The 12,290-nt window shown below is 49.6% G+C and overlaps 1 protein-coding gene across 2 annotated transcripts in view; it reads left to right on the top strand.

Annotated features, from left to right (window-relative positions):
• The window catches only part of HSPA12B (heat shock protein family A (Hsp70) member 12B), a 105,786-nt gene extending 95,885 nt beyond the window's left edge, over nt 1-9,901 (top strand). For both annotated transcript variants that reach the window (XM_075572842.1, XM_075572834.1), the window contains one exon: nt 7,710-9,901. In XM_075572842.1, the coding sequence (XP_075428957.1) occupies nt 7,710-8,350 (641 nt within the window). In that variant the 3' untranslated portion in view covers nt 8,351-9,901. The remainder of the gene's footprint in view (nt 1-7,709) is intronic.
• The last annotated feature ends 2,389 nt before the right edge of the window (nt 9,902-12,290 follow it).

Genomic DNA, 12,290 nt, shown 5'->3' with positions numbered 1-12,290 from the left:
GAGAGGGATAGAGGGGGAGGTGAGGGATGGGAGAGAGATAGAGGGGGAGGTGAGGGATGGGAGAGGGATAGAGGGGGAGGTGAGGGATGGGAGAGTGATAGAGGGGGAGGTGAGGGATGGGAGAGGGATAGAGGGGGAGGTGAGGGATGGGAGAGGGATAGAGGGGGAGGTGAGGGATGGGAGAGGGATAGAGGGGGAGGTGAGGGATGGGAGAGGGATAGAGGGGGAGGGATGGGAGAGTGATAGAGGGGGAGGTGAGGGATGGGAGAGTGATAGAGGGGGAGGTGAGGGATGGGAGAGGGATAGAGGGGGAGGGACGGGTGAGTGATAGAGGGGGAGGTGAGGGATGGGAGAGGGATAGAGGGGGAGGGAGGGATGGGAGAGTGATAGAGGGGGAGGTGAGGGATGGGAGAGGGATAGAGGGGGAGGTGAGGGATGGGAGAGGGATAGAGGGGGAGGTGAGGGATCGGAGAGGGATAGAGGGGGAGGTGAGGAATGGGAGAGGGATAGAGGGGGAGGTGAGGGATGGGAGAGGGATAGAGGGGGAGGTGAGGGATGGGAGAGTGATCGAGGGTGAGGTGAGAGATGGGAGAGGGATAGAGGGGGAGGTGAGGGATAGAGGGGGAGGTGAGGGATTGGAGAGGGATAGAGGGGGAGGTGAGGGATGGGAGAGGGATAGAGTGGGAGGTGAGGGATGGGAGAGGGATTGAGGGGGAGGTGAGGGATGGGAGAGGGATAGAGGGGGAGGTGAGTGTTGGGAGAGTTATAGAGGGGGAGGTGAAGGATGGGAGAGGGATAGAGGGGGAGGTGAGAGGAATAGAGGGGGAGGTGAGGGATTTGAGAGGGATAGAGGGGGAGGTGAGGGATGGGAGAGGGATAGAGGGGGAGGTGAGGGATGGGAGAGGGATAGAGGGGGAGGTGAGGGATGGGAGAGAGATAGAGGGGGAGGTGAGGGATGGGAGAGGAATAGAGGGGGAGGTGAGGGATGGGAGAGGGATAGAGGGGGAGGTGAGGGATGGGAGAGGGATAGAGGGGGAGGTGAGGGATGGGAGAGGGATAGAGGGGGAGGTGAGGGATGGGAGAGGGATAGAGGGGGAGGTGAGGGATGGGAGAGGGATAGAGGGGGAGGTGAGGGATGGGAGAGTGATAGAGGGGGAGGTGAGGGATGGGAGAGGGATAGAGGGGGAGGTGAGGGATGGGAGAGGGATAGAGGGGGTGGTGAGGGATGGGAGAGTGATAGAGGGGGAGGTGAGGGATGGGAGAGGGATAAATGGGGAGGTGAGGGATGGGAGAGGGATAGAGGGGAAGGTGGGGGATGGGACAGGGATAGAGGAGGTGAGGGATGGGAGAGTGATAGAGGGGGAGGTGAGGGATGGGAGAGTGATAGAGGGCGAGGTGAGGGATGGGAGAGGGATAGAGGGGGAGGTGAGGGATGGGACAGGGATAGAGGGGGAGGTGAGGGATGGGAGAGGGATAGAGGGGGAGGTGAGGGATGGGAGAGGGATAGAGGGGGAGGTGAGGGATGGGAGAGTGATAGAGGGGGAGGTGAGGGATGGGAGAGAGATAGAGGGGGAGGTGAGGGATGGGAGAGGGATAGAGGGGGAGGTGAGGGATGGGAGAGTGATAGAGGGGGAGGTGAGGGATGGGAGAGGGATAGAGGGGGAGGTGAGGGATGGGAGAGGGATAGAGGGGGAGGTGAGGGATGGGAGAGGGATAGAGGGGGAGGTGAGGGATGGGAGAGGGATAAGAGGGGGAGGGATGGGAGAGTGATAGAGGGGGAGGTGAGGGATGGGAGAGTGATAGAGGGGGAGGTGAGGGATGGGAGAGGGATAGAGGGGGAGGGACGGGAGAGTGATAGAGGGGGAGGTGAGGGATGGGAGAGGGATAGAGGGGGAGGGAGGGATGGGAGAGTGATAGAGGGGGAGGTGAGGGATGGGAGAGGGATAGAGGGGGAGGTGAGGGATGGGAGAGGGATAGAGGGGGAGGTGAGGGATGGGAGAGGGATAGAGGGGGAGGTGAGGGATGGGAGAGGGATAGAGGGGGAGGTGAGGGATGGGAGAGGGATAGAGGGGGAGGGGAGGGATGGGAGAGGGATAGAGGGGGAGGTGAGGGATGGGAGAGGGATAGAGGGGGAGGGGAGGGATGGGAGAGGGATAGAGGGGGAGGTGAGGGATGGGAGAGGGATAGAGGGGGAGGTGAGGGATGGGAGAGGGATAGAGGGGGAGGTGAGGGATGGGAGAGTGATAGAGGGGGAGGTGAGGGATGGGAGAGGGATAGAGGGGGAGGTGAGGGATGGGAGAGGGATAGAGGGGGAGGTGAGGGATGGGAGAGGGATAGAGGGGGAGGTGAGGGATGGGAGAGGGATAGAGGGGGAGGTGAGGGATGGGAGAGGGATAGAGGGGGAGGTGAGGGATCGGAGAGGGATAGAGGGGGAGGTGAGGAATGGGAGAGGGATAGAGGGGGAGGTGAGGGATGGGAGAGGGATAGAGGGGGAGGTGAGGGATGGGAGAGTGATCGAGGGTGAGGTGAGAGATGGGAGAGGGATAGAGGGGGAGGTGAGGGATAGAGGGGGAGGTGAGGGATTGGAGAGGGATAGAGGGGGAGGTGAGGGATGGGAGAGGGATAGAGGGGGAGGTGAGGGATGGGAGAGGGATTGAGGGGGAGGTGAGGGATGGGAGAGGGATAGAGGGGGAGGTGAGTGTTGGGAGAGTTATAGAGGGGGAGGTGAGGGATGGGAGAGGGATAGAGGGGGAGGTGAGAGGAATAGAGGGGGAGGTGAGGGATTTGAGAGGGATAGAGGGGGAGGTGAGGGATGGGAGAGGGATAGAGGGGGAGGTGAGGGATGGGAGAGGGATAGAGGGGGAGGTGAGGGATGGAGAGAGATAGAGGGGGAGGTGAGGGATGGGAGAGGAATAGAGGGGGAGGTGAGGGATGGGAGAGGGATAGAGGGGGAGGTGAGGGATGGGAGAGGGATAGAGGGGGAGGTGAGGGATGGGAGAGGGATAGAGGGGGAGGTGAGGGATGGGAGAGGGATAGAGGGGGAGGTGAGGGATGGGAGAGGGATAGAGGGGGAGGTGAGGGATGGGAGAGTGATAGAGGGGGAGGTGAGGGATGGGAGAGGGATAGAGGGGGAGGTGAGGGATGGGAGAGGGATAGAGGGGGTGGTGAGGGATGGGAGAGTGATAGAGGGGGAGGTGAGGGATGGGAGAGGGATAAATGGGGAGGTGAGGGATGGGAGAGGGATAGAGGGGAAGGTGGGGGATGGGACAGGGATAGAGGAGGTGAGGGATGGGAGAGTGATAGAGGGGGAGGTGAGGGATGGGAGAGTGATAGAGGGCGAGGTGAGGGATGGGAGAGGGATAGAGGGGGAGGTGAGGGATGGGACAGGGATAGAGGGGGAGGTGAGGGATGGGAGAGGGATAGAGGGGGAGGTGAGGGATGGGAGAGGGATAGAGGGGGAGGTGAGGGATGGGAGAGGGATAGAGGGGGAGGTGAGGGATGGGAGAGGGATAGAGGGGGAGGTGAGGGATGGGAGAGGGATAGAAGGGGAGGTGAGGGATGGGAGAGAGATGGTTCTTAGTTAGAGTCCAAAGTGATATATATATATATCACCTTCAAACAACACATGGACCTATGTACAGAAAATGGGCGCCCCTAAGATACCTGGCAAATGTGCTCATATGATTCATTAGCATATCCGGTTATCATATTTCCCAGGTATCTCAGGGTGCCCGTTTATTTTGTTCACAGATGTCTCTCTCGTGGTGGCCGGCGACAGAATTGCATATATTCGCTCTAATATTTCAACAACATCTTTGCATGCGAATATTCATCCACAAATATTATATATATGCACATTTGTACACATTCACCCACCTCTATTGTGACACAACTCTTGGCATTAACCCTAAAAATATTTCTCTTGCTACATTGACCCCATTGTGTTTCTGAATCATACCCCATACAATGACATGGCATCCTTAATTACGCGTTACAACGACTGAAGAAAAACATATACAGGCATACCCCGGTTTAAGGACACTCACTTTAAGTACTCTCGCGAGTAATGACATATCGCCCAATAGGCAAACGCCAGCTCGCGCATGCGCCTGTCAGCACGTCCTGAACAGCAATACCGGCTCCCTACCTGTACCGAAGCTGTGCGCAAGCGGGGAGACTATAGAGCCTGTTACAAATGCGTTATTTACATCAGTTATGCACGTATATGACAATTGCAGTACAGAACATGCATCGATAAGTAGAAAAAAGGTAGTGCTTTACATACATGCTCCGGTCCCATTGCGTACGTTAATGCGGGGTATGCCTGTATAAGGTGGGATAATATGGCTTTTTTTGTGGCTCCTGAAAAATCTATTAAGAAACTCTGGAAGGGGTAAAAAAAATATACCGCTGGGTGAGTTTGAATGTATCCCAGCGAGTAATTTAGTGCGTAAAACAACAACGATTTGTGCTCTGAGTGATTTTCTGTGAGCCTGATTTAGAGCTGGTCAAATTGATGTGTAGTATAACTGATCTTACTGATTAAACCCAGTGATTTTCTATTCAAATCACATTGATTTAGGACCTTAAAGCTGCAGATTTACGAGGGGGGGGGGGGGGGGGGATTCCATTGCTGGATTTGGAGACCGGCTTAGAAAGGACCAATTACGTTTGTCAAATTGCATTCCAAAAAGTGTCTCAATTGCAAAGCACAATATGTTTCCCAATAATATGTTTAAACACCGTATTATTTTAACATAGTGCTGGAAGTAGCCAGAAGCACATTACTGGCCCCAAGACTTTAGATAAGCTGAGATATACGCCTACAGTTGGTTATTTTTGCGTTCATCAGAGAGATAAATAAAATGCGGAGAGGCAAAAGCTGCCACTAATAATGTGGAGACACAGGGGCCTATGCAGAAAGCTCCGGAAAAAATTGGGGGACTCTGTATGTGTGTCGGGTGCAGATGATCACAGTGGGAAATGGTGGGCCCCATTGTTTCAAGGGTATTCCCCTGGGGGAAAGCACGGGACCTCTATAGCTGCCGCGAACTATGGCGAACTTATCGACTTGTAATTTAAGAAACTTTAACTTGAATATGGAGTGCAGTTTCGGGCAGCACTCCTTAGAAAAGACATTATGGAACTAGAGAGAGTGCAGAGAAGAGCCACCAAATTAACAAAGGGGATGGACAATCTAACTTATGAGGAGAGGCTAGCTAAATTAGATTTATTTACATTAGAAAAGAGGCGGCTAAGAGGGGATATGATAACTATATACAAATGTAGCCCTTGGACCCCCGGGGTACTACGCGTGCTGCGGTCACCTGTGTGGCTAACAGGAGGCCTGAACCTCCGCCACTGGGAGCCTGGGGTATACTTATACACGGTGCAGCGCCTCCACCGATGAGGGATCCCAGAGTGGTGGGAGTGTTCCCTCACCGGAACCGACATACACAGTAAATACACACAGTTGAATAAGAACAGTATTTACTAAGCAAAGAATATAACTCCTTTACATATGTCTCATTGCATCACCCCACATGTAACTCATTGCATCCCCCTTTGTCCTTTCAGTATCAATGTGCCTGGGCACTTAACGCCTGAGTGTCCACAAGCAATAGTGTGTGTGAAGGATAGCGCTTCCCTGTGTTGGGGCCCGGTGGTGCACTTATAATACCTCCCTGGTCATAGTCCAGACCAGGATAATCAGCCATGGTGCAAACCACCATCTGACAATCAGCGGCTCCGCAATGTGGTCCTGCTGCACGGCGCGCTGCTTCTTGCGTGGATGATTCCACCATCTGACTCCTCTGGGGAGGGACCCCCAGCCGGATGATCCGTTGGGAGCAGTCTCTACTATGGAGTCCAACTCTGCTTTCTGCTATCAAGCTGCACTGGCATTCAGGCAATGTCCTACAGCATATCTCTCTCTCTATTGCTATAGTGGAAAGCGTCCCTATCTTAAGGCCTTTCCCTATATCATACACATAGGATACTTCTACTGTAGCTCAGGGGACTAAAAGAGGATCAGGTGAAGGTAGCACTTAACTGTTCCAGAAGCTGGAAAATTCCTGCCCACCTTCCCAGATCTGGTGGGGTATGATTTATTTCAGTGGCATGCAAAGGATATATCGTTTGTCACAGCTAACAATGTTGGGCTTGATCAGATTGCACCTTGGCTTAATGCAGCATGAATTTGGGGGGTTATACGGTGGGGAAGACGATGGCAGGCCCTGGGGGTCCTTTACCTCCATGATTAGTGTCAGAGATTTATTTAGGGTTGAGGTGCGGATAAGGAAAGGGACAAGGATCGAGGCCCCTCCTGTAATGAGGTTTTTTTAAACTAATTGTATTCTGCGGTAATGTGTATTACATAACTTTATTAAAACACTTCATCAAAGAAGGGGTTGACACACTGAATTTTCCTTGGTTGAAGATCACAAAATGATTCATAACTCTGACATACAGTAACTCCCCGTGGGAGACGTAATGGATATATTCACTGCGGGGACAAAACATGTAGTCTGTGAGAGCAGTTGACTTGGGGACATTAAAAAGTTATTGAAACCCCCAGCAGGGAGTGTACAAGGCTAGCAAATTCTGCAGGATTTATAGAGCTCAGACAGGTCCCCCAGACATCCATAAAAAATGATGGCATTTGCCAATTGATAGCCTATTATGGTGAGGGATCCAGATTGAATAACATTTTAGATGGTAGGATGTTCGATGAATCAACAGAGTATGTAATTACAGCAGTTGGAAGGAGGCTGGGCTTAAGTTTCTCCAGTAGATTAAGGGCCATGTCAACAAAGTGGTTTTATGTTTATGTTTCAGTTAAATAGACCATAAATTGCTATATGGATTATCACCACTTAGAAAACATGGCCATAAGTACAATCTTTAATTTTGCAGCTAAATACAATGCAGTACAATGTAGCATTTAACAGCTTACTTTAGAAATGCATGTTCAAGTCTCTCCACAGACAATTATCCTGCTACAATATTACATAATGCTGGGTATGACTACACACTTCTAGCATCCTAAAGCTGGATGAAGAACCAAGAAACAGTGTCAGAGCTTGCCATTAATAACACCTGCTTCCTCTCTCTGCCCTCCACCTAACAGAAATACAGAGACTCGCAAACTGGAGGCCAGATCTGGGCTTTTCTATTCCCTTGTATGAGGATTCCGATTCTGGTTTGCCCGTCCCAGATATAACATCTAATATCTGAATCGACATAACATGTTTCACTTTCTCAGATTTCTGCTAGTCTCCTCCTGTCTTGAGGTATTTGTGAGACTATCATAAACCAAAAAAATAAACATAGTGAAGATGCAATTACCTTTTTTAAGGGCTAACTCTCCTGTTGGCTGTTGTTACTGGAAGAAACAAACAGACAATCAATATAACAGACCCAGCAAGAGCAAGTAGTGAGCTTGGATTTAATTTAATAGCTGTAGGAGGACAGGTGTTTGCCGATATCCAGTATTACTGTATCTTACAGTGGAGCATGATCTCAGACTTCAGGGGCCTTTAACCACTATACTATGTTTGGTCCATCGCATCCTATTAGTTATTTTAATCCAAATCACAACCATGGAGACTAGGAAAAAATTGTAAGCTACTGAATGGTTAGATTTCTCCTGCTTAGAGAAGAGAAGTGCACTATGTAACCTTCACATCTGTTCACCTTTTCTCTTCTAGATGATCTCATAAGAAAACCAGAGGTGAAAGGTATCAAGTACCTGTTTTTAGTCGGCGGCTTTGCCGAGTCTCCCATGCTTCAGAATGCTGTCCAGTCAGCTTTCAGTGAGACCTGCAGGGTCATCATCCCTCAAGACGTTGGCCTCACCATACTCAAAGGCGCAGTCCTCTTCGGCCTGGATCCCACCATAGTGAGAGTGAGGCGCTCCCCTCTGACCTACGGAGTTGGTGTGCTCAACAAGTTTGTCGAAGGGAAGCATCCGAAAGAAAAACTCCTTGTTAAAGAGGGAAAGAACTGGTGCACAGATATCTTTGACAAGTTTGTCTCGGTGGACCAGTCGGTGGCTCTTGGAGACATCGTTCAGCGTAGCTACTGCCCTGCTCGACTTGGGCAACGCAAAATCATTATCAACATCTATTGCTCTTCTACCGATGACGTGGTATACATTACTGATCCTGGAGTCAGAAAGTGTGGAGCCATCAACCTGGAATTGCCCGACGTAAATGAGTGCAGCACAAAGATGGGTCGCCGGGAGATCAAAGCCAGCATGCAGTTCGGGGATACAGAAATCAAAGTGACTGCAATGGACGTTAAAACCTCCAAGACCGTCAGAGCTGCCATAGATTTCCTTTCCAACTGAGTACAAACTTTCCATCCCACATGGACAACGCGTGTGTTGGCTGCAGGGTACAATTCCTTAAGCATATAGCAAATAAATATCCCACGTGTGAAAACATTCACGTCTCCGACAGGTCTGCAAATCTCTGCTTCTCCCCATCATCTCTTGGCATACAATGCTTCCACTGCAGCCAGGGATTCTGGGTAATGACATGCAAATGAGCACTCGCAGTGTGTCACTCTTTATAATGTGTGGCCATTAATGAGTCCAAGCACATTGTGTAATCCGGCGTATGCAGAATGTACTGGGCACCGTTGTTATTGGCAAGTCTCACAGATTGAGCCACGTGCAGTGGCGATATTGCGTACTGTGGCATAGGTCACATCTATATATAAGAATAAAATGAGCAATCTTGTTAGCAATGAATTCCCAGTAGTTACTACTCCTGTTGGCCGGTATAAAAAGCCGGTAACAAGGAGTCTTATCAAGTGAGGTCATATCATGACCACTCGCACCCTTCAGGCAGCATCTGTGACGTTTCACCGTTAGTTAAGAACGCCCCAATTGCAGTAACTGTTGCAGAAGTGGGAGAAGTGCTGTGTGATTATGTAAAGTGGAAACTATGGCAACGGTTAAAATATTTCAATCCTCCTGCGTTGGAAATCAAAAAAGGAGTTGACAGCTTAATTCCACTGGCATTATAAAAAGCGGGATTAGGTTCCTCTCCGGGAAGTTTTTCTTTGCCGTGAAAGTTGAAGAAACTGAAAAGATGAGATCATTCTTTACTCTTTACTCTTTTTTTTAAACGTTGTTTGGTCGAGCTTCGTGAAAACGGGTAACGGTGCCAGGCCCTTCCCAGTCCTTTCCATTGGAAAGAAGTTAGCATGGTAAATGTATGACTTATTGGACTACGGAAGACAGATAAATATCACTGGACAGAAGCTGGAAGACGTTTCCAATGATTATATTTCGAGTTATAAAGCCAGGGGTGCTCAACTTTAGTCCTCAAGACCCCCGAACCGGTCAGGTTTTAAGACCATCCCTGCTTCAGCACAGTGGCTCAATCAGTCACAGCTTCAGCACAGGTGGCTCAATCAGTGGCTCAGTCTTCGACCGAGCCAGTGATTGAGCCACCCGTGCTGAAGCTGGGATATCCTTAAAACCTGACGTGTTGGAGGGGGTGAGGGGGGTTTTGAGTACTGGATTTGAGAACCTCTGTATAAAGCACTAATACTGTGCTCTGTACTGTCTAAAATCTTTAAGCGATTGCTGTTCAGGATATGAGTTTCCATGATATCGATGCCCACTTAACAATACTGCTTTCCTAGTGCTTCCTATTCTATTGTTGCTCTTATTTTAATCAATCCACTGAAATCGTCCACGTCTTATTGATGCCAGTGTTTCGTCTCCTACATGTTAAAAATATTTTTAGAAAAAATTGTGGCCTTAATTTTATTTTTGTATTTTTAACCACATTTCTGCTCTATATTGTGTTCATGATATGGTATTAATAATATTTACTAAGTACAATGTATAACTTGATCATAATAAACTCATATTATTATTATTATTTTTATTATAAGCACTGCATTTTTAAGAAGTACCTATTTAACATTTTAGCAGACAAATTGAAAATCATTGAAGCACATGAAAGTGTATGGAAGTAAAAATAAGGAAGAGTGAGTTTAAACTCAATACAGCTTACTTTTTTATTTACTGTACATCTTGACCACCACTGATATCATGTATGTGTAACCCATGTTCCCCCCTCTGGAGAAGGACTGAATTACTTTCTGAGTGTGGTGCTGAGGCATACCTGCTGGTTCAGGAGAGCTGAGTAAGTCGCGATGGTAAGGGGCAACAGGACAGGCTATTGGGTGGTCTCTGGGTTCTTGCTCCTTGGTTCAGCGCCTCCAGCTGTGATGGGCTCCTGGGATGCAGGATGTCAGCTCCCACCACAGCACTCCCTACCCCCTCCTTCCCAGGAACTGACACCCAGGCAGAGGTATAATGAACAAGTAGATTTATTGGACCTGCTGCATCAGCTCTTCACACAGCATAGTTGTTGAAGTCCACGTCCCAGGACTTCAGGATGGTGCTTGCCCCGATAGTATGGGGACTTGAGTCTTGATGGTGGGCCAGCTCATCAACGCAATGGGAGAGGCTGACAGCCCATGCTCTCAACTTGAAGGCAGAGCAAGACTGCTCTAACTTTGCAACACCCACTGGTTAGCTTCAGGAAGGGGCGGGCTCATGGACTGTACCCATCACTGATAGACTTACACAGACCATGAATCACCACCTTACTTCCATCACTTACAAGTGGGCGGCAAGGGGGATCAATGGCTCATAGATTAACCCATGAAGGCCCTGAACTTACCAGGGACTTACATCACAGGTACACTGTGGGGGAAAGAGAGGTACTTATGGGCATATCATGTTACATATGTATGTGTAGCACCCTACAATATTTTTCTGGCCTTGCATGTTAGTCCTGGTAACAGCAGGCAGTGCCAGGGTTAATCAGTCACAGGGTTGTACATGTGAAAGAGTTTACCCTGTGTGTCAATTATGTTGCAGCTTCCAGCACATGCTAGGGTCTGGAAGATGCTGGAATCACGACAGGATGAGGGCCTTGCTACATCTAAATCTGCTCAGTTACTGGGGCAGAATAGCTGACTCCTCCTCCTGTATAAATATGTGATCTATCTAAATTATGTTCAGTCCTGTCTTACCCAAGGAGGGTAAGTCTTAGGCCTACCCAGGGGGGTGTTGAGACCCCTGTGGGGGAAACCCAGTCTTGAAGCGTCCAATATATTGTTCGAGGGGGAGAGGGACCCCAGAGGAGATCCCTGCCTAGGAGATCTTTCTATAATAGAGGGACCCCAGGGAATGCACCCCAAGCAGCTTCAGCTGGACAGGCCAGGCAGGTTAGGAGAAATGGGAAACCCTCCTGCCTTATTGTAACAGACAGGGATGAGTTTCCTGAAATGCAGGGTCCTTGAGCTAGGGACCAAGAGAGGCTACTCTTGCATGGGAGGTGGTGACTCCATACTCCACGTTCAATGAAAGGCGTGAGGTCCCAGTTCTTTATTGCCTGCATGGAACTCCTGTCTGAAGGTGAAGGTTACTAGGGCGGAATGCCCTGTTCACTTATGTTCACTAAAACCTGTCCTGATGCTGCTGCTGTATGTTGATACACTAACATCTGTGTATGGACTCTAAGGAATTGTGCATAATAAACACCACCACTATTTAAAAGCTCCTGGTGCCATTTTCTATTTTTCCTGCACTTATCCACCCCTCTACAGCCAAGGCCTGGACCCACGGAGAGAAGACCCTGAGATAAGAGGTAACCCACTGAGCTAACACTCAACTGAGCAGGTCTAAACCCTGTCAAGGAAACACCAAAGACACAGTTATTCATGTACACCCTATCTCTATGTAGCCGCTCGGGATAGGGGTGTTACATATGTATATCTTTATATAGCGCCATCCATGCAGATAGCGCCTTACAGCAGTAACAAACGGGACATAATGTAATCGAATAAGCGCTTCATACATAAAAGTAAATATTAGGGAAAGGAGTTCCAGCCCCCGCAGAGCTTATATAATATATATATATATATATATATATATATATATATATCATATATCTTAATATATAAAATCGAATGGTTAGTGAGGTTAGTGCTATCTGCGGTGAATCTGATTGGTCCTCAGCCTCTGGCCAATCAGATTGCTGTGTGTGACGTCACCCAACTGCCACTCTCTTCCCCCTCGGCTCGACACACACACACACACACACACACACACACACACATACACACACACACACACACACACACACACACACACACACCTCTCCCCCTCCCCGCTCCAAATCACCTCTCCCCCTCCCCGCTCCAAATCACCTATCCCCCCTCCCCAGCGGCATCACCTCTCCCCCTCCCCGCTCCAA

The sequence above is a fragment of the Ascaphus truei genome, chromosome 1 (assembly GCF_040206685.1).
Source record: "Ascaphus truei isolate aAscTru1 chromosome 1, aAscTru1.hap1, whole genome shotgun sequence".
Lineage (NCBI taxonomy): Eukaryota > Metazoa > Chordata > Amphibia > Anura > Ascaphidae > Ascaphus > Ascaphus truei.
This window is presented reverse-complemented; position numbering and strand designations above follow the sequence as displayed.